Consider the following 23,678-nt stretch of genomic DNA (forward strand, 5'->3'; position numbering starts at 1 on the left):
AGACCTGGAAACTTCTTGCATAAATGATCTAGGTTTTAATTTACCGTTCTACTTTCGATACGTGGATGATATTCTTACCGCTGTTCCAAATGAAAAAATACATCACATTCTTAATATTTTTAACGGGTACCATCCTAGAATACAATTTACTATCGAAACAGAAGAAAATAATGCCATCAGTTTCCTAGACGTATTGTTGATACACAGCAATAATAATATTAAGACAGATTGGTTTCACAAAAAAACATGGTCACAACGATACTTGAATTTTAACTCTCACCATCCTTTGTCCTTCAAAATAGGCACCATCTGTAACCTTGTTGACAGAGCTATCAAACTAGCTAGTACAGAGTTCCAGGAAAAAAACCTGGCGCTCATATACAATGTACTAAGATCGAATGATTACCCTCATGGCCTATTACAACAACAAATTAATAAGAGACGCTCCTACATCAACAACATACTTGACCATAATATTGACTCTGCTTCCGTTGAAGATAACAATAGACCTGCTACTACATACATCCCCATTCCATATGTAGCCGGCCTATTTGAGTCACTTAATCGTTTATTCGCTAAATATAATGTAAAGTTTGTTGGAAAAAATTCAAAAGACCTACAACTAGTTTTTGATACAGGCAAAGACAAGATCCCCATAGGCAAACGATCTAATGTCGTGTATAAAATACCATGCAATGACTGCAATCAAGTCTACATAGGTCAAACGGGTCGACATCTCAATACTAGAATTAGGGAACACCAACGCAACATACATGAGATTGAAGAACGGCACACAGCTCTAACGAAACATAGTATCGATAAACAGCACACATTTAATTACGACAACACAAACATCCTTTGTGAAGAAAACAATTACTATAGAAGACTGTTATTGGAAATGTGCAACATTGTAGGTCATACCAATTCCGTTAATCTCAGACAAGACGTTGAACATTTAAGCAATATTTACAAACCTCTAATCTCTGCCCACACAACAAATATTGTTTAACCTTAACTATTTTTATTTTTTTTTTTAAAAATTATCTCGTCTCCATTTACAGTCCTTTCTACATAACTTTTCTTACAAAATATTTATTGTTTTTTTGTATAATTGTTTATAATAGGTTCACCTTCACTCTGGATTATATTGTTTTCTCCCATCAGTCGTTATTCACCTGTTGATCCAATTGGTTCAACCAACAATCTTTCGTTAGACATGTAGAACTTAATTATAAAGAGCCTACCTCCACTTAGTTGACACCTGTGAATTAATTTCATTGCTAAAACGACCTTCTTTAATTACCTTTTAACACTATGACATACTGACTGTGAAGAAACATACTTCTTTAATCCTTTTAATTAATGACTACCAACTTTTAACTCCCACATATAAAATAACTTGAAGATTGACATTGTCTACCGTCACTCAAAAGAACACTGTTTCCACCAATTGTAATTGTGAATTCGACTACATCTTATTACACTTACTTAATTCAAAAGGTAAATAACACCAAAAAACATCCTTATCTCATTTAATCATAAGGTCTTACTATCAACAATATTTAATAGCTCTAAGAGTATTACATCTACAATAATTAGGTCCGATTACTTCTAGTACCATGATTTATACTATAAAATTCTTTTTTGTTATTTTTGACAGTTTTTTAAAATAAATCGTTCTGAGGAGGGCCCATATCCGGGTCGAAACGTTAACTAAAATTACGTTTTCTTAATTGACCGATCACCAAGAATCTATAATATATTACATACGAGGTCGAGAATTCTTATTCATCATTATTTTACATGTATGGAAAAACCGGCAGGTTTGACGATCGTCTATTTACTTTATAGATTAAGAAGAAAAAAAAAGGGAAGGACCTGTAGTCGTATTTTATACTTTATTTAATTTTCCTTGAATTGTCAGACGTTTTTATTTTTGATTGTATAGGAAGAAGACGTGTGGGGAATTCCATTCTAGTGCCCAAGAATATAGTACACATTTTCGATCATTTTTCTTTTTTTTTTTGGAAAACATTTTCCTCAATTTCCAAATTTCCTTAATTTTTTGGTATTCAAATCGATTCTTAACAATTTTGCGCACAGGTGGGATTTCTTTAATTATTTTTTCCCTAATCCTGAGGATATTTCCTATCTGAGACCACTGTCAATAGGCGAGATTCCGGATATCATAAAATTACCTTTTTTTCTAATTAAAAAGAAAATCACATAAGGCCACTAAGAACTCGAAATGAAAATCTGAAAAAATTAGAGATGTTTTTTTATATTCTAAGCCATTAACGTAAATAATCCGTTTAACGACCATCCTAATAGATATACATTGTATATAGGGCATTCCGCGTCAAATTTGCAACCCATGTACCTCACCCTCTTCGATTTCGATAATTCTTTAGTATGATGTTAAAACCACGGTTTCAATCGACTTGAAACAGTGTTGGAATTTTTCGCAGATTTCTTTAGCCACCACTGAAATAGAAAAAAATTGTAAAACCAATTCCGAAAAAGCTTCTTTTAAAATTCTGAAGAAATTCAGCCTAATTTTATAATTAAGAATATTATTTGTAAGCACGACACGATAACGTGATCTCAACATCTACTACTTTTCTAGCAAGTTTTTTTTTCTCATGCCGGAATTGGAGTTTCTATTTATTTGTTCGGTCATAAATTTCTCTATTATTAATGGATTTCAATTTTTCTGAAATTTAGAGGAATGCCAGAAGGCCTGAATACAGTTCATACCATTTCATTCTTTTTTTTTAAGTTATCCAAAGATCCAAGAAAACTAAAAACTTGCTAGAAAAGTAGTAGATGTTGAGATCCCGTTATCGTGTCGTGCTTACAAATAATATTCTTAATTATAAAATTAGGCTGAATTTCTTCAGAATTTTAAAAGAAGCTTTTTCGGAATTGGTTTTACAATTTTTTTCTATTTCAGTGGTGGCTAAAGAAATCTGCGAAAAATTCCAACACTGTTTCAAGTCGATTGAAACCGTGGTTTTAACATCATACTAAAGAATTATCGAAATCGAAGAGGGTGAGGTACATGGGTTGCAAATTTGACGCGGAATGCCCTATATACAATGTATATCTATTAGGATGGTCGTTAAACGGATTATTTACGTAAATGGCTTAGAATATAAAAAAACATCTCTAATTTTTTCAGATTTTCATTTCGAGTTCTTAGTGGCCTTATGTGATTTTCTTTTTAATTAGAAAAAAAGGTAATTTTATGATATTCGGAATCTCGCCTATTGACAGTGGTCTCAGATAGGAAATATCCTCAGGATTAGGGAAAAAATAATTAAAGAAATCCCACCTGTGCGCAAAATTGTTAAGAATCGATTTGAATACCAAAAAATTAAGGAAATTTGGAAATTGAGGAAAATGTTTTCCAAAAAAAAAAAGAAAAATGATCGAAAATGTGTACTATATTCTTGGGCACTAGAATGGAATTCCCCACACGTCTTCTTTCTATACAATCAAAAATAAAAACGTCTGACAATTCAAGGCAAATTAAATAAAGTATAAAATACGACTACAGGTCCTTCCCTTTTTTTCTCTTCTTAATCTATAAAGTAAATAGACGATCGTCAAACCTGCCGGTTTTTCCATACATGTAAAATAATTATGTAATTCACTTACCATCTTGCTACCTCGAGAGCTGCTGGCACTAAACTGAACACTGTGAAGCCTCTTAACTGGCTGCCAATATCAGAAAAGGAGAGGGGTCCATACATTGTTGCTACTGAAATAATTTTGTCGTTCCGACCTCGCATCTCTCAAACTTCTTAAGAAATGCTCGTCAAGACTGATATAAAATGGGCGTTTTTTTTTTTTTAATAAGGAAAAGTTTTGACAGTATTGGAAAATAGAGATTACTAAAAACAAATGTATTGTTTTTTAATAACACCGGCCGAATTAAATTTTAAAAGGCTTATGGTTGAATAAACTTCAGATTTGGGTTTAGCGGACCAAAATGCATAAAAATCATACTTAGTCTATACTTCCATAAATTTTTTTCTTACCAAAAATGCTAATTTTTGGCGATTTTTATGGTTTTTTGCAATTTACTCAAAATTTTGAGGGTGTACGGGCAAAACTGACTTCAGATTCGGATTGAGCGCGTCAAAATACATAAAGATAGGTAGGTCCGGTCAAAAGTACAGACCACTTTTTTGTTTGTGGGCCGGTGTTATTAAAAAACAATACATTTGTGTTTAGTAATCTCTATTTTACATTACTGTCAAAACTTTTCCTTATCAAAAAAGAGGCGCCAAAAACGGGGAACAAATCGATTCGCTCTCGGAATTTTATTGTTTCAATTATTTGTTCTCTTCTGGGTTACCCCCACTACAAAAAAGGTGGGTTCAGTAAAAAAAAAGCAAAAGGAAAGAAGGAAAAAATTGACCGGCTCTCGAAATTTTCTTTCTTTGATTTGTTTTTTCTCTCCGAAAATACAAAAAAAAAGCCGGGATTGAATTTAAAAATAAAAAAAAAAAAGAGTGAACTGCGATCGAACCCGTGTCCCGCATCACTCCATCCTCATGTTTTTTTTTTTTTTTTGAGGAGGAAACCATATTTATTTAGATGAACAATAAATGCTCAATATTTACAATATTGCACTTGTAATTATCTTAGTTTATGTAACTCCGGCTTAAATTTTAAGCTCAATCTAACATTTTGTTTTACATTAATTGGTTAACCAATTTTTTAGTGTTTTGTTTAAGACTTGAATGCAGTATTATAGCAAAGGCAGCAGTAATTAACTTAAATACAGGAAAACTTCGCGCAAAAACCTGTGATTGAAAATTCATCCTCATGTGGTATCCACTCAGCCACACCACAGCTACGTCCGTGATCGCGCGTTTGCTCGGTATGTTTATGGAGCTTGCTTGGAATTCGCTGATGGTTCTCTGGAAGATTCAGTTCGAGAAAAAAAAAATTTCCTCCAACCACTTGCCCATTGCACATTTTGCATAAATGTTATCGAGCTGGCTTCGTATATTTTTCCATAGACTGCGTATACAAATATTCGAGAACACCAGGCGTCACATATTTTCATATCAATAAAAAAATAATATTTATTAAAAAAAAAAAATGTATTCGGGCTGGGAATGGTTAATTACTTTGGTTCAACGTCCGCTAATTGAATCCAAAATTTATCAAATCTGGAGATACTTTTATTCGCTGACATTCATAATTGAAACAAAAAAATCCCAATTCTTGCATTCCTGGAAACATTTGTGCGAGCGGGGACAAGGATGCGATTGGCAACCGCTTGCTCGAGCGACCGAGTATATCTATATATGCACGATTGTGGGCCACCTTCGGTGCATGGCCGCCTAGGTGTCAGGTCGGAAATGGGCCACCTTCGGTGCGTGGCCGCCTAGGTGTCACGTCGACGCTCCAACCTAGCTGGTATCACGAAAAGCCGAGCGTTGGAGATCTCCCTACTCATCTCTGGTTCGTGGAGCGTCGTGAAGATAGTTGACAGCTCGGCAATAGGAAACGTCAAAAAATTCACATGCAGTTTTTTGAGGTTATAATATCAAACGTAATCAGTAACTGTCGCGTTGTGGAGATCGACTGGCCTGTTCACGGTTCCTTCAAGTTTTCGAAATATGTCATTCATGCCACTCTGGCCTGATTTACAACCCCGAGCTATTGATCCTCTGTGGTTCGACGCAGACAAGCCGTGCGACGACGAGAGCGAGGTTATTGCATTAGAAACTGAGCATCAATCATGGGTAATTACGTTGTCATGTAATAAAAACTCGTCACATGGCCTAGACCATCTGCAGGACATATTACAAAATGTAGTGTTTACTTTCAGATGGACAGCATACAGGCCGAACGCTGGAATCAAATTCCAATTGGAAAGTCAGCAAGTGATGTATGTAATTAAACGTAACATATTCTGTTTGTAATCACTACTTCTATCGCAAATTTTCATTTGCGGTGTTAGTAGACAGGAAAGAAGACAATGCTGCAAAACTGAACTGTTTTCTGTTCCAGTTCCGTGGATCCGAAGGCGAAGAAGAAGAGGAAGAAGAAGACGAGGGTGAAGGAGAAGAGGAGGAGGAGTCCGACACCCATGAGGAGGAAGAAGAAGAACTGGACGAGATCGACATGGAAGTCAGCTACTCCCATCAACAGCCGCGAGCCAGTCCTGGGCCCAGTCCTGATACCCAGCAAAACCCGGTTTCCATCAGAATGGTCAACGCGCGCACCCTCCATTACACCTAGAATCTGATTGTGTGACAATAAATTAAGATGTTAAGAAACGTTTAGCTGTACAATTAACCGTAAGAAAGAATAAAATTACATTTGCGTTGATCTTCTGTGTCATTTAGAGTTTGAATAGTTCCAGAGACTCGTTCAAATTTGTCCTAATTCTATCCCAAAATTCTTACAGGTCTCTACCTTACCGGCACAGTAAGAGTTTCGCTGTTTTCGACAATACCACCCGTATTCCGTACGCATGCACGAGCCTGTAAACTTGCCGCAGAGATCGAACGTATAGATACCGAGCGAACGGCTGCGACGAGTCGGTGGGTAAAAGCGCCGTTTTGACCGCGGAACAGCAGAGCACAGCACAACACCACAATGGTGAGTGTTAAAACAGTTATTCGAGCACCTCCGATTACGTAACTGCTGCTCTAACGGACGCAGGTCACGACCCCATTGACCCAGTGCTGGCCAACTAGTAGTACCGAGGAAAATCTCTTTTATCTTTAAGAATACAAGAGAGGCTGGCAAAAAATTACAAAAATTAAACAAGCGAAAGTATGTAAAGATTCGGCTGCTTTTATAGGTATAGTCTGCAATTTATTTTTATTATCTTGATCTGTTTCTCGCACAAACAATCACATTCCCTACGGCTGCATCGAGATGGTGGGAGAAAGGCGAGGCTGGAAACTTCCTCGTGGTAAACTTTCTCCGCGAGTAAAAGATAATCGGGCTTTCATCGTTCCTCGACTTTCGACGGTATGTAATACCTATAGTTGCCCGTAAAACGTTCCGATCGTTGATAAAGAAATGATGTGCATCAATTTCGACGCGTATAATATATGTATACGCGTGTGTAGGCAATGCAAATTCACTTGCGCGTATAACAATTGTCGTTCGTTATCGTATACTTTGGCGCACACCCTGTAGAGAAACGTACGGCTGGGTATGCCGAGTGTACGTAGGTATGGAGAGGAGTTTATATAGAGGTATGCATGTACCTCTGCGAGGTAGTAAGCGAAGTAAAGCTAAAGCCAGGTTGGTGCCCCCGCCAGGGTGAACGAACGCCAAGACACAACCGGCGCGAGTAACCGCCTAACACAGCGAAAAGCCGACGCAACTGCAGCCGACGGACTCCTCAAAGGAACGTGCGGATCTCGCGATCAAGCCGAACTCTCTTCGCGCTCTCTTCGTGAAAATTTTGAAGTTTTTATTTTTCATCCGAAAATCAGCCTCGAAACTGCCGCCAATGCTCCGAAGGGCCGCGAAGCAGCTTCAGCCCGCAGTTGTTACTGTAAATACGAACGAGGGTCGCGAGCTTGCAGGGGAAAATCATCCGCGGAACTTGAGTACTTCTAGGATTACCCAAACCCCGAGCAAGGGATGTTTACGAAATCATATATCCATACGGTCTATGGGCCTCGTTGGCTCGATGTACACAGGCGCAGTAAAGATCTATTAATATCGTAAACGACCTAGGATGCAGTTAAAAGAATATTTGACGTGTATGAATAAATAACGGGAGAACTGGATGAAAAAACACCAGTTCTGAGCGCGAACCCCCTCTCGATGGTCTATTCTGTCATATGTCTCGTGCGGTTTATCCCTGCGTTCGTTCATTCAGTACAGTGAGAAAATTTAGGCAACGAAGAATTGAAACTCGGCATTCCGTCGATGACCATCCAATTATCAATTTGAAAATCTAAAACAATTGGTTCAAATATTGCTGGATGGATGCGGCTTGCGGTATGGGTAAAAAACGAAAAGCAGGTTTCTACTTTAGAACAGAAGTGTTATTAGGCGGTGAGATAAAGAAAGGAATCGCATGAATGCGAAGTTATCTTCTAGGCATCATCTTTGCGATCTTCGTGCCTTGGATAAACTTCGGTACTACCGGTTCAATGTGGTCGTCAAAAAAAAAAAACAGATACACGTTTTACGTCAATTCTGCAGTGATACGGAATCTCCCCGTGGACGTTAGTCAAGAAACATAAAAAAGCGGCAGTTGTTCTCTGCGTGAAGTTTAGTGTGTACACATGCATTTTTGCGTACAGAAGCGAATGTCAGTTTTTTCCGGACATGCTTCACAACGCGATAAATACGAACGCAAGATGCCTAGAAGCTGCACGGACTAATGACAGTATACAGTCTGCAGAGAGCGGCGGACCTCGTCGATACCTCGAGTCGGCGGCTAATGCTAGGCGCCCTAACCTGCCTCAAACGAAGTTAGTTGGTAGCGGGGAGAAGGAGGAACAGGCGGCAGATATAGGTGCGTGTGATAAAAATGAAGAGGGCTGGCTAGAGAGAGCAACGAGTGCATACGGTACACGTACACGCAGCAGAGAGCGGGGAAAGTAGGATGAATAGTATTGTTACGCGGTGCACTTCACGCGGCTCGACTCGCGCATACGCAGCGCAGCCTCGCGGCTCTTCTGTCCTCTTCTTCTTCTTCTTCTTCTTCTTCTTCTTCTTCTTCTTCTACTTCTTCTTCTTCGCGGCATGTCGAAGGGTGCGTGCTCCGTGGGCGAGGGTTGAGAGAGCGCGGGAGAGCGGGAGAGGCGAGGGAGGAGGGAGAATTCACTCTTTGCGGGACGACGGGCGGTCGGGTGGTGAAACTGGGAAGCGAAACCTGGGCCACCGTTCCTCGTTCGACGTGAAGTCAGTCGCGCGCGGACAACGAAACCCGCGTATTCGCCAGTTGCATTCCGTCGTCGCCCGCACCACGTGGAAATCACAGACCCAACGAACGCCTTGTCGTTCTTTCTCTTTTTAAAACGTGGTTTCTCTCTCTTACTTTCTTTCTTTCTTTCTTTCTTTCTTCCTATCTCCATCTTTCTATCGCCGCGAACGACGGTGCGGAATAAAACGCGTAAACAAACCAACCTTGTCTGCATTTGACCGTTTTGTGACCCGACACGATGTCTCCAGAGCTATAATGCAACGCGTGACAATTTCCCGTTGTGCATAAGCCGAGTGTTTACGGTGATTACAGGTCAAGTAGAGTATTCTACACCCACCCTACGGAAGATCTCGTAGCATTCTTTTTCCACATACGAAAGCAAATATTGGCAGATATAAACTTTACATTATACTGTATATGCTGTTAGGCTGTATCGACGAACGTCGATCTTTATTCTGGATAATAATAATAATAACAATAATAATTATGATGATATAATACAAAACGTTGAAGAGCATAACGGTGTGAGTTAGTGAGTAGTTAATGTGTGTGTGCTGTTTGTGTGTGCAGGTTTTGTGCTATAATATACAGTGCGACGGATTTCCAACAGTTCGCGATACATCTTCTCCTGGCGTATATTGCACCACATACCCTAACCATCGCCCGCCAACCTTGCCTCACCAATCGAAGGATTTCATTATGCGTTTTCAATATAAAGCCCATCGGTGAGTCAAACTATTCCCTAATATAACAGCAATGATATGATAAAGTTTTAAACTCTTACTATAACGTGTCATGTAACGAGAAAAATAGCGAAATTAGCTATCGTCAGTCAGGCGTGATTCTCATTCCCTGTATATAATGATGATAGGCACATGCTTCCCATGTTCGCGCAAGTGAAATACGCGAATGAATCGATAAAGCACGTGTTCCCACTGCGGAAAACAAAGCTAGCCTACAGCTTATGGAAAACGTGAATCAATCGGTTGAAAAGAGAGGAGGAGGGGCGGGGACGAGATATTTGCGAAGAAAATCATCCCACGTGGGACGAGTAAATGAAAAAGGGTAAAGAAGATGCGTCGAACGGTTACCGTGCATCGAAAGTGCGCTTATCAATTCGCCTGGACACTCGTATCGACCGCCAAAATTACTATCCGGTGGATGTTACGGCGGTAAACAGACGCGGGTATGTATTATCATTGTATCCGCAAGGTTTTCCGCGGAGCCTCTCGACGTTCCCGAGATCCTCTTCTCCTGCAGCAGGAGAATAGGACGAGACGACGACGACCCGAACCGGGCTTCCCCGCGTCGTCGACGGCCCTGCGAGGTCTCTGACCGCCGAGCGACTCGCCTCCCCCCCTTCGGAGCTTCGCCGTTCCTCACCCCCGGCCTCAAAACGGCTCTTTGGTTTTGCCTTCCTCGAGTCCCCCCCGAGTGATCCGGACGTTTCCGATATCGAAGTCCCGTCGTTCGTTCGTCGATTAACGCCTGCTCCTCTTTCTCCTCCTTCACATAGGTATTGTACTAACTCGTGCATGCTGCACGATCATGCGAGAATCAATTGAGCAACAACTAGACAGGAAGGAAGAAAGGACCCTGGACGTGGAATCAAAATACGGTACATGGAAGAACTCGGGAGTCGGACGAGAGTCAAAAGGTGCGGTGAAAAGGAGCCAGCCAGCGCCTGCGCGTATGCGCACGGCCACGCAGCAAAGTCGGGCGGGTTGTGTGCGAACTGTGAGTTGAACCGCACGGCGGAATGAGGCATGGAGGAAGAAGAGGAAAGAAGGAATTAGGAAAAGAAGAAGAAGAAGAAGCGCAGCAGCAGCAGCAGCGGTGCAACACTGCTCAGCACAGCGCCGGGGTAAGACTGACTGGCTGGCTGGCTGGCTGGCTGGGTGGATGGGTGGATGGGTGAGCCTAGCTGGTGCAGTGCAATGACCGCGGGTGACCACACGTCATCAAAGACAACCAACCAGTGACGTCACAGGCTATTGCACCGGCCGCAACGTCACGACGGACCGACGGACTTGCCACCCCGGAACCTGCGGCGGGCAAACCTTTCAGCATTCGGCCAGCAGGGAATCGCTGCAATTGCACGGCGTATCAACCCGGCCTGATAGACTGATAGTATTTTTTATTTTTTTCTTTCTTTCTATCATTCATCTTTCAACCGCTGTTGCGCTTTAAGTTTCTGAAATTTTCATCAACATCGTTAAACCTGCAATTCATTGAACATATTCGATTTGATGTCCATTTTCTACGAGAAAAGTAAAAAGTTGAATTAACTGTAACGGATGGTTGTCAGATTTTATGTTATACGCTGTTGTACTCGTTAGGTTACGATACGAAGTTTTTTCGTCCGCCGCATCTCTCCTAAATCTTTTGAATCGACCCCGGCCAACAACTAACTGACTGAATTTCGCGTTTGTTTTATTATACAGTACACATTTTTCTATTCATGCGTATATTACGCGTATACAGTTGATCCGCATAAATGTGGACTGGCTGCAACGTCGTGCAAACTGCAAAACTGCTGCTGCTCGCTGCTCGGTTGTTGCGGCTGCGGTTGGTATTATACGAGAAAGTGGCTTAGTTAGCTTTCTCCGATGTCGTAGAGTGTGGCTAGGCTAGGTTACGCCGCCGATGCTGATCGGTGCACAAGCTGTATAACCTCTGCTTCAAGAATAGAAAGGAGTAACGCCTGTACCGTCATTATGTCTATGTATATATGTATGTACATATGTATACTAGCTACACGCAACTCGCGTTGCAGCAGCGCGGGGCCTCTCAGATTTTCGCCTTCTCGGAAATCGGATATTGTATGTATAATTTGACGACTCTTTTTAATCTCAATTGATGTCTTTGTCTGACATCTTTTTATTTTTATTTATATTTTTTTATATCAATGTTACATGTCTCTACTTCTTTCACTTTTGGCATATAAGTAATTGGCGAAAAGTATGTCGATTATATTTATTGTATATCGGCCAGTCCACCAATTACCATCGACAAATGAACGGAAATTTTGACCTCTTGTAGTGTGTACTAAAATTAAGTTGAAGTTTGAGCCTTCTCGGACTTACCGTTCGCAAGAAATGCCACATTGAAGTTTATCATTTCGACCTAATTGAGGTTTAAACGCGTATTGTTTTCCTATCGTTATCGGCAGAAAAAAGGTAATGAAAATATAGATATCTCATACGAAAAGTTCTCACCTGTCCGAATATGGTATTCATTTCTGGATAACTTTTCAAAATTAATCTCAAAAAGACGTTTTTCGACAAAAGACCGGTTTTTTTTTTTTCATGCGCCACCAAAATTTTTCAACTCAAAGCTAAGGTTTTTTCAGCGAGGACCTCAAATTTTCAGAGTGGGCTGGCCATAGGACCTCACGTGAGCTACGTTCAATTGACAAAGGTCTGTTAATAATACCCTCTTTTTGGAATATTTTTATTTCTTTGAATTGCGCACTGTTAGAGTAAGTCTTAAAAACCAGAAATAAGAATATTCTGTTGGATTCCAAAAAGAGAATATGCACACATGATTAACAGACCTGTATGAATTGAACGTGGTTCACGAAAGATCCTATGGCCGTCCCGCTCTGAAAATTTGGGTTCCTTTGAAGAAATCTCAGCTTTCATATGAAAAACTCAAAAGTAAGATAGATTTTGGTGGGGCATGAAAAAAACTGGCCCATATAGTGATATATAATCTACCAGTTCTTGCTCACAGAGAAAATAAAATCATCCGTTATGCATGTCACCGTAAAAGTTTTCTCACAAAATTTTATACTATACATATTATACAGTGATAGATGATATTTTGAACGTTGAATAGAAAGCAGTAAAATAATGATCGGAGAGAGAAAATCTTTCAAGCAAAATCTCGTATAACGTGTATAGTTGGATACATCGTACAAAAATCTTTCGAACATTCTCATTCAGCATCGATACTATAACAAACTGTTCCACAGTAGTATAATAATTGACTTTCGGAAAGTTTCCGTCATTACCGAAGATATTTGAAAAGTACAGATATATGGTATACGTAAATAATCCTGAAGCATTCGCAGGGTATGTTGCAAACCTACATGAGATGTTCACAGAATTCGAGTACCTTGAAACGTCTAATCGGATCTGTTGAGAAAAGTGGAAAGTAGCGAAACCTGCGCAACGGATTCTCGGTGGCAGATGACGCTGTTGTACATATATTATACGCACTCCACTTCGTTTATCACGTATAAGTTACGTGTGATAAATAAACAGATAAACAAACCAACAAATACCGCCTGTGTGCAAGTCGAACGTATAGATGGCTGATTTTTTTTTCCAAAATTCCCAATTGCTCAGCCAACGACGGTTGGTCGTGTCTGTTCGCGCGTATCGAATGGGCAACGTACATGCAAAAGATACGAGAGTTGCGAAAGGGAGCGGATTTGTTGCGTTATCCGCACGTTCGTCGGGGGTTTTGGGTCGATGTGTGTAATTCGACTGTTGGTTAACGTCGTCTCGGGTGCAACCTTGCCTCCGGTAACATTGGCCCGAATAGTGGGCACTGGCCCCTGAGTCCTCGTTGGGCCTCCGAACTCCGATTCGGCCTTACGATGTAGCCGGGACGACGATAGCCGGTGTCGATGACTGACACTGGCCCACTAAACGTGCGTTAACACCCGACGAATCCTACGCCCCGAATGTCATACCACGGCTCTTGCTTGCGTAGGTCGGCACTCCTTCTCCTACAATAGATACTTACGTATCTACCAATTCTCTCCGCATTCGGAATCCCGTCGAGCGAAGGTTGTTTACATCATACATGCGGCCGGGGTACCGACCGAGTTATGAGCTCGTCCAAGGGTGCGATTGATTTCTATCTCCTCATATTTTACGTATCCTCGATCACATTGCAATATATTATATACGTGTATACATATAGTTGTGCACGAGTGTGCGCTCACGCGCGAAAAAAATCGAAAGGACAACGTTGCCGGTCATTTACTTCGATTTATTTTTACCGTCCGTTTGGGTTTTTTAACAGCCGATATTCTGACGCACTCGTCTAGCTTGTGTAAATATATTATACTCATTATTAATGTTTCGATTATCGATGAATCGTCGATTTAGATCAGACTTGTTTCAGCTCTGTAAGGTTTGTTGTTGCTCATGTGTGGAATTTCGTTGAACTTTTTTCATCGAGACGATGGGAAAAAAGAATTCGATTCTAATCTAAACTGTGGAGAAAAAAATCGCTACCGATAGATTACAGATGGGATAAAATTCGTTGCTTTGGGGTTTTAGTTGGATTTGTATTTCCGTTATTTGCAATAGATTCACCAAGAACTGTCTCACCGGACCAAAATTTACACCATGATCACGTATTTCGTGATTACTTACATTTTACAGAGTGATTACGAGAGTTTACTTTTGACAGATAAATTTTACTTTGATTACGTGATTTCTCGTGATTTCTAAGTTTTCATATGATTTCTTAAGATTATCGAAAAAAAGATTCCTGTAATCCCAAGTGATTTTTCATTAATACCGATTATTACCTTGATGATTACTTATTCAGAATTTTATTTTGATATTACCGACTGCACTGTGGTTTCGGAGATTACGGGATGATTTCGTATGATATACACGTCTCAATCGCTTCGGTGAAACACCCCTTGAGATTCACGTATAAAGTAGCGAAGTGTACGAGAGTAAATCTCCAATTCTAGGCGTCGCTTTTTTTTTCATTGGAATGCTGACCATTTTTTGGACGAAAACCTACTTTTCGAAAAGAATTTATAGTGGCAGAAGAACGCAAAAATAAATTGATAAAACAAGAATTAAAATTGAACTATATAGAATACTCCATACAATATCTTTGAAAATAACAGGGGGGGGAAATTTGGGAAAAATAATATATTTCTTCGATCGTTTATTAAAGCAATTTCAATTGCGTTGTAAGAAGAAAAAACTATAGTTTCCAACCAACCAAGTTTTTGAAACTTTGAACGATGAATATCGTTCATATGCTCCTGTACACCAAACGAGAAATAAAATGAAATGAAACCAAAAAAACATTACACGAAAAAATGAAGGACCAGCCATTCCTACGGCACGAATCAATGTCAATAAGACCGTATAATCGGATATAAGCTTACAAGTTCTCCACCGATTACACTCGATATCACGTCGATAAAATCTTTGTACATAATTATAAGTTCGTTGCGATTGAAAGATAAACGGACGCGAGGTCCAAACCTTCGCTAGTGTCACTGATCGGCATTGAATCGCGTTATAATACGAGTATAAGTATGAATACTTCTGAGGACCGATAAAAGTTTCAAAAAAAAAATAAAAAAATAATAATGAAATAATTAAACGGCTCAGGTTATAAACGTGATGTAAGAAATCTGTTATCGGAGAAGGATTATGACTAATTAAGTCCGGGTGTTCAATGCCCGGCCGATCTACAATAGTGACGCGTTTCGGTACTAAAAAAATTTCAAAGTTACCGGATTCATTACCAGGTATTTCAAGGGCTGTTGTCCCGCTTCACCTGAACGACGATGGTAGTGTAATTACGCGTCAAACATGAACAATACCGTAGTCGTGGTATCTAGTTTGTGTGTGTTTGCAGGTATGAATGGTTCGAAAAACTTAGCATGGGTTTCGTTTAGGTATAATGTGAAATGATCGTTACAGCTTCGTAGCGTTTTAAATTAAGAATGCCAAGATTTAAATGATATCGGTGAAGCTTATTGCATAAACACACTTGAAGAGCACCTGACCGTTGTTTATGCACGCGATTTAATTTGCCTCTAGATTTTCTTACCGGCATACAGGCCAACGTACACAATACGCCCAGGTACGGTGTATTTGTTATTTATGCATGTACCATCATCACCAATACATATCCACTAAAAACGCCGGTGGATCTAGGTAGCGGTGTTGAATAAAATTGGTGCGCGGTGCGTGGGCCTACGGACTCGATATATGTCACGGCGAGTCATTGCCTGGGCCTTGACTGGGCGCTCGCCTCGGATAAAACTGATCTCCCCTTCCCCTTTCCCCTTTCCCTTTCCATAATTCCGCAGCCGCCGGATTCGTTGCCGAAAAACGCACGCATACCCGATGTAAGTCGTATAATTTTTTCCGCCGTTCAATTTTAGCGGCCCTCCCTCCTTTCCTTTACTTTGTCACTTGGTGGGGGGTTGGTGGAGAGAGAAACAAAAACAAACTCGTGATTCTCGCGGCATTGGGCCCCGAAAAGGCCCTTCGGCGGCACACCGATTCGTATTTACCGCCGTGTAGATGTGCGTACATGCGTTGCACGTATAAACGATCATAGATATCGGGAACGAACGATCCTTAGCCTAAATTCTGTGCAGTTATATACGTAATAAAGGTTTGATGGTATAACGTACATGAATATATTTATAACGAAGGCGATGTGCGTAGGGACTGTGTTTCTATTTAATCTGGGCTGTCATGGGTATTGAGAGGATGTACGGTCGGTTTGAAAAAGTGTTGCAAACAAAAATGTGACGAAATAGAGCTTTGGATTATAGGGTTACTGCAAAGATAATGCACAAGTTACGTTCGATCGTAAGAGATCCCGCGATAAACGAGAAAAGATGTTGAAATCGAGGTTTAAATACCGATTGTTCAAATTTTACTATAAAAACATCGCTTTTTCAACCAAGTCATAAAAATCTCATTATTCCAATATCCTTTCATCGATTAATCCAAAGCGCTTGTCCGATACTTTGTTCGTTATTTCTTGTTGAAACACAATTTTAACAAGATGTAAATTATACCGGTTTTACTTATTGGATTTTTTTCGAAACCAATTGACGAACCGTGAAGTACGAATCCGTTTGACAATCACGACGATTTCTAGGGAATTCATTTACGAACAAAATGAGCTATTCTTCAACCGAGTCAGAAGAACTGTACGGAATTTTCGATTAAAAAATAATAAAGTAAAGTGACTTCTCTCTGAAGCTGTCAATAAAAAGGTGTTTACAATTGAAACTCGGATGTTGAAACGCTTAACTTAAGTTGGATCACGGAGATTTTTTTTTTTTGCATCAAATTAAACTTGATCAACTTTCGTTCTTTTATGATTTTCATTCATTGATCGTACATCCATAACCGTGGAATATTATTTTTCACGTATTGGAGTAGGGTGTAATATACAATATGCGTGCACACTTTACGCAATCAGTAGGATACAATCATAGTGTCGCGATTCTTGCTGCTGCTGCTGCTGCTGCTGCTCTGCTGTGCGGGATAATCAGACGGAAAATTGCATGCGGTGTGTCGATCGCCGTAGAAAAAGGAATAAATTCTATCGGTGCGATAGCGCGTTTTTATACGCGTCTTAGGACATGTTAGAGGATATGGGGAATTATCTGTTCTTTTTGTTATTCTGGATAGCTGTTGTTAGTAGATTTTATTCTCATTTTATACATACACTGGAATTCTGCAGTGGAATAGAGAGAGTGATACAAGAAACTTGTTGATCCGTGCATATTAATTCTCAACTTGAGAAACTTTATTATTTGCTAAAAAAAAAAGGTGCTTTTAAAGTGGAATTATATATATTACGTATTGTTACTTGTAATAGTTGCAAAACAAATTTGCTAACGTTGAAAATTACTCGAACGACACGATTTTGTAGTGGTTAAAAACAAAACCCACGATATTTCATGATAAGTCTAATATTTTCGTTATTAATCTCGAAAAAAGTGATTCTTTACACGAGTTCAACTTTAGGCTAAAGAAAATTATAAGAGACCTTTTTTGCAGAGCGTTAAATTCCCTACAAAAATGTATATGTATGTATATCGGCCAATTACGTACATCGCCTGCGTTACCGAGATACGAAATTCCGAATGAATCTAAAACTATTTTCGCGTGTCAATCAAATGGAATATCGGAACTAGCGTTAAGGAACCACTAAATGTCAAAATTGAGGGCTCAAATTTTTACAGGTATCTTATTTCCTCTTTCTACAAGTACTGAACTAAACTAACTTAATTATCACACGATCCAAATTCTACGAATTAATTAAAATCATACCAATCCGATTATCTAGGCACGTACCTCGAAATCGGTGAAAGTAAAATTCGTACGGTCGTCAAATCGTGTCCCTAATCTATCGTATTAACTCGAATATAAATGTGATTGTTAATCTGTAAAAATTGAATTCACCGATCGAAAAGCGACGATTTCAGTGATAATTTTTCCGTTAATCGTCCGGACGGGACGGTTCTACAACCTGACCTAACCTAATCTTTGTGACAAATCCTTTCACGAGGCTGATAGGTAATACATTGCGTGGAACCGAGCGGGATTTCGATGAAACGAATCATCGGTGCGTGTACGACGAAGCCGGAGCGTAACCGCCGCGTCCTCGCGTCGACACGCGGAACTGACTATGTAAATGCAGGCTCGCGGTGACGTCACAAGGTCGATTCGTAGCGGCGAGCGTTTTGCGTTTAGTCGCGGGCGATTCGCTGTTAGTCGTAGATCAGCGGGCGGTGAGAAGATCGAGCGTTGGAATCAACTCGAATCACCTTGCGCTAAAATTATTCCTACAAATTGAAATGAATTAGCCAATATTCAATTCTCCCCTGAGCTTCCTTCGAGTTTGCCGTACGGCATTCGTGTAAACATATTACGATACACGTATAAGGATGCGAATGTCGCGTCGTGTGCACGCGACGAAACGCAGGGATTACAGTATTTCCGTAGTTATATTCTTGCAGTATCGTTGCGTTGCACATATTTTCCATACACTCGTTACTTGTACGTACCCGTATACTGTAATATGGATTACGGTACGATGTATTTGTTTTATTTTATTTTACTTTTTTTTTTTTTTTTTTTGTTTCTCTTGTTTATTCGCGCACTGTACGTATTATTACATAAATTTAACGCTGCAGCGATCGTTATATTATATGTATTATATCACCGTATTGTGCACACGGTGTATGTACGTTATACATATATGATATTGTAACGCGCCATACGCGGTATAATACACAATGTGTATTATATATACATTTACTGCATCGATATCCGTCGCGTCTACGGCACACGCAGTTGCGCAATTTCTTTACGTTATAAGTTACGTTACGTTACTTTAGGTTACGTTACACGCGCGCACGTCCAGCAGCAACGTATATATATATATATATATATATACATACATACGTACGTGCATGCGTGCATCAAACACGCGAGGATTGGTAATAATTGTCGACGTTTTCCACGTTTCTGCACCTATATAAATATAGCACGTAATCTTAGTACACACACGCCGGGTTCATACGAGCAACGTATCACAGTAAAATATATAACTAGATGAACGACACCGTATTAAATACCAGAAATAGAAAACTATTATACAATACGATATGGTCGCTATATACGTACATCTGCAGTTTCTACGCATAAGCATCTGTGTATAGCATAGTACAGTAGAATAAAAAGAATACATGTTTCACCGATCACGGGTGCGATCTCATTTCTTGAGTCAATTTTTCACCGTAAAAAATTTCTAATCGATGTTTTTTTTTATTGTTCTTCCCCCCCCCCCCCCCCCAACCCTCTTCCTCTTTGTCACTCCTTCCTTTAGTCACGTTTTAATAATAATGCGAGTAGTATCATCAGCGTAAACTATCATCATGGTGAATATGATATGAGATATGTATATATATATTAATATTATTCAATATATACATACAATACAAATAATACGCTTACATAGGTACCTGACATTTATACATGCATAATACCAAGTTTACCACGTATAAAGTAATCCATCCGTGGATTAACGTTACATTTGCCAATTTAACAAAAATAACGTATGTATAATAATACAAATAATTAAATGTAGATCCGACAAGTGCAGCAGCAGCAGCAGCAGCAACGAGTATGTATACGTATATATATAGATGTCGCCTTCGGGTGATGTGATATAAGTCGGGTTTACGAGTTTGAATGTGCGCGTGCGGAGCTAGTGACCGTGGCTGTGGCCTTACACCGCCCCCCCCCCCTCCCTCCCCCACCCACTCCCTCCCCCACCCTCGCCCTCCTCGCGACTCCCTTCCTGGCACCGAATATGCGGTATACGGTATAACATCATCGCTGCTGTGCGGTCGGTGAGCGCGGGAGTCGAAAGGAGATGGGAGATAGATCGTAGAAGAGGGAGGGAGTGAGAGACAGAGAGAGAGAGAGCGGCGGAGAGGGGGAGGGGAAGGGGGGGGAAAGAGCGATCGCAATTCTAACCTAGGCTAGCTGTTAGTCTAGGCGTCGTTGTTGCTGGTTGTACGTTCGTTTGTTCGGTTCGTATATTCGTGTGTGTATTCTGCACAGAGTCGAAGCTCTAGGCTCGCAGAGGTGGGCAAGCCAGAGAGAGAGAGAGAGAGAGAGAGAGAGAGAGAGAGGCCTAGGCAAGCCAAGAGTTTACTTGGCTCCGAATGCTCAGTCTTCATTCGCGGTTCAAAACATCGAGACACGAACGGGTTTCGCGCGTCGCGTCTCGTCTCTGCGCGAAAACTCTTTGATACATATGTGTATGTATATGTATGTATGAATATTATTGGAACTTATATGTTACATATGGAGTTTGAATGCACATATTGCGTGTCATAAACTCGCGCGCACGAATCGCGGTATTATAATATCGTTCGCTTCGTTGTACATGTACTGTATATTTATACACAACGTGCAAGTGTCGTGTGTCGCGTTATTGAGAATGTACGCTGCGTTTACATAGGTATATATTTATGTCATGCGCGTATGTTTGACAACCGACTGATCTTACGTATAATAATAGGTTGTACAACGACCGATTGAACTTGTCGATATCGTTCAATGTTTGTTGAATCGTGCTTTCGGTTTTTGAGGGCGTTTTAAACGAGAGAAGAAGTAAAGTAAGGACAAAATTGTGATTTTCAAAAATTACACACACCCAACTCTCGTCGTCTTCTTTCAATTCGATTCCGAGTCCGTGGATACGTGTGTGTAAATTATATTTTAATACGAAATACCGGAGAGGATCGAGGAGAAGTGTAAATTGGCGCAAATTGCGGAGGGATGAGGAGGACGAATGTGTACGACGGTTGAAACGATGATGATTATCGTCGTCGGCAATGATTAAAACGAGGATTGAGTAAATCGTCCAGCGTATCAGAAGGATATACATCGCCGTTCGACCCTACAAAGAAGGAAGAGATTCTTCTCTCTCACTCTCTGTAAACTTCGTAATCGCGAAGCGGTAATTCGGATGATCGGAGAAAGATATTGAAAAGGAATCGCGTGTACATCGAAAGTGTTTCTTTTGTAACATCCGTTTTCGTTTTCGTTCGGACCTTTCTAACTGTTTATCTACAAACGAACTAACGATTTGTGCTGTGCGCGGTAAAACGACTGATCTTGTATATACGCGTGCATATATATATATATATATAAAACACATAATTACTCTGTTATTTTGTGCAACGATCACACGAAGAGGAAATTACCTGATGTCCAGGTGTGCATGATTTCTACAGAGGATCAGTGACACCGATCTTTGTTAAGGTAGAGTCTTTTACTACTGATTGTTTTTTTTTTTTTCAATTTTAAATCTCTCGTTTGTATTAATTTTTTTTAAAACGAAATATATCGCCTGCAAGAATCAATCTGTTGCGTAGCATGAAAAATGACGAACGGTTCGTTGCATATAACCGAAATAGATCGTCTAACGAATAACGGCGTTTAAGGGGATTCCTTGATCGATTTCGACGTTGTCGTACATATATCTCCGAATATCAAAGTCCACGCATCTAAAATGCGAGAAACGGCTCAACAGCTCCAATCTACACACAATTCTGAACGAAAATGCTCTAATACAGTTTCATTTTACGCAGAAACAAGGAAATGGCACGAATTCTACGAATTTACTATTGCAGTTTCGTAGAATCCTTCCTATTCGTTTATTTCTACGTCAGATGAAAATTTATCGAAGTGTTTTTGTTCGAAATTATGTACAGAATGGGGCTGTTGAGCCCGTTTTGGTGTTTGAGATACGTGGACTCGATATTCGTGGCACGTTTCATATATATATATACGTTAACGTCGAAATCGACCGAACGTTTGTATTCGTACGGATATCAAAATTATGCACAGCGCACACAACGATCATTTATCGGTCATCAATGTTTTGACAAATCAGCTGGAATCCGTTTCGTTTGTTTGTTTGTTTTCCTTTCTTCTCTTTTACTTTTCTCTTTTTTTATTTCCCACTGTTTGTGCAACTGCCGCACAGTTTTGTTACAAAACACCCACACACGCATACGTGTATATAACAATATGTGACTACAAACATACGAAAATAATATAATTACCGTGCACAAATTTTCTTTCTCATTATTAACAATTGATCTTGCAACGAGCGTTGCTGCTGTTGTTGTTGTTGTTGTTGTTGTTGTTGTTGTTGTTATTACTGTTATTATTATTGTTTACATACGCGTCTGTCGATCTTCGCCGTTCTTCGTTATAATAACTATAAAAAAATCGAATACACGCGTTTCCTCACTTTCTTGATAAAGATTTCTACACTCGCAGTGCGTTGCGTTGACGTTCTTGAAACGAATTCGCAGTCAGCTGCACCTCCTGCAGGCGCTTCTTCTCCGCATCGGCTCTGGTTGTTATATTGTACCTACTACTTACCGTTTCGACTGTAATAATAATAGTAATAATAATAATGGTAGTAACGAAACAGAGCGAGATTCCTGAAACTCGATCGACGACAATTAATTTGCTGCTGCACTTCTGCAGGATCTTTCGAAATTCCACTTCCTCATCTGTCAAGGTAAATAAAGTTATCAAGTATCAACGTACAAACATTGTACATATTGAGGGTAAAAAGAAGTCGACGAAAAGAAATGCATCGAAATTTCCGTATCTAAGAATTTAATCACCTAGCGCGGTTGTTGAACTCATTATCATTGTAAATTTAATTAGCATGTGATATTTCGACGATTTATTTTCTCTTTTCTATCGTATGGATTTCCCGAGTTTGCAAATATCCCGTTAACGTTCTCTCCGATACACGTATATGTGTAAAACAATGGAAAAACTATATCTGTGTGTTTCCCTCGTATTTTCAAATTGCTGTGAAAAATAAAACCATCGCTAGAAACGCACTCCACCTTTTATTACTACATATCAACGTTCGTATCGATATGGCGTAAAATATGTATATATTTAAATTTCAACACAATTGTGAAAATACAGATCTATTATCGTATGTTGCATTTCTAGTTTGAAAATAGAAGAAATATATCAAATATTATAGAATTATTATTCATGTTTCGATCTGAATATTTTTACAGAGATAAGAGTGTCAAGTTTTTCGTGACGATCTCTGGTGTTAATTTTTTTACTTTATTTTTCAACTTGTGTTTGTTTCATCGGTATATCACCAAAATAAAGCGCCTACGGCGCATTCCTTACGAATTTCCATACAAGCGTGTAACATCACCCCCGTCACAATTCCGAACAATATTTATTACACAGAATACGTTCAATATGAGAAGTTTTACAATGAACACAAAATCGTTTCAGCATTTGTAAAAAAATTGCAGGTCCGTCTGTGCGATTGATAAAATTCATAATCTTGCATCATAGATTCGGATGGATAATCGTTTTTCCGATTGAACAATTGATCAAAAAAACAGAGGAAAAAAGCAAAACGATCCCAT

At 39.7% G+C, this 23,678-nt stretch overlaps 2 protein-coding genes across 6 annotated transcripts in view; both read left to right on the forward strand.

The window, feature by feature from the left end:
- Nucleotides 1–1,112: 1,112 nt before the first annotated feature.
- Eip74EF (Ecdysone-induced protein E74) overlaps nt 1,113–23,678 on the forward strand; it is a 128,020-nt gene continuing 105,454 nt past the window's right edge. For 2 of the 5 annotated variants that reach the window (XM_046624429.2, XM_046624432.2), the window contains exon 1: nt 20,254–21,513. The gene's annotated coding sequence lies outside the window, so the exon portion shown is untranslated. Of the gene's footprint in view, nt 1,501–6,433; nt 6,628–9,496; nt 9,652–20,253; nt 21,514–23,678 lie in introns of those variants that run through there. The other 3 variants (XM_046624430.2, XM_046624431.2, XM_069135087.1) reach the window with 3 other exon arrangements.
- Nucleotides 5,475–6,354, forward strand: LOC124218066 (anaphase-promoting complex subunit 15). The gene is made up of 3 exons (XM_046624439.2): nt 5,475–5,765; nt 5,852–5,911; nt 6,034–6,354. The coding sequence occupies exons 1-3, from the start codon at nt 5,640–5,642 to the stop codon at nt 6,262–6,264; spliced, it is 417 nt and encodes a 138-aa protein (XP_046480395.1). The 5' UTR covers nt 5,475–5,639; the 3' UTR covers nt 6,265–6,354.

The sequence above is a fragment of the Neodiprion pinetum genome, chromosome 4, assembly GCF_021155775.2.
Source record: "Neodiprion pinetum isolate iyNeoPine1 chromosome 4, iyNeoPine1.2, whole genome shotgun sequence".
Lineage (NCBI taxonomy): Eukaryota > Metazoa > Arthropoda > Insecta > Hymenoptera > Diprionidae > Neodiprion > Neodiprion pinetum.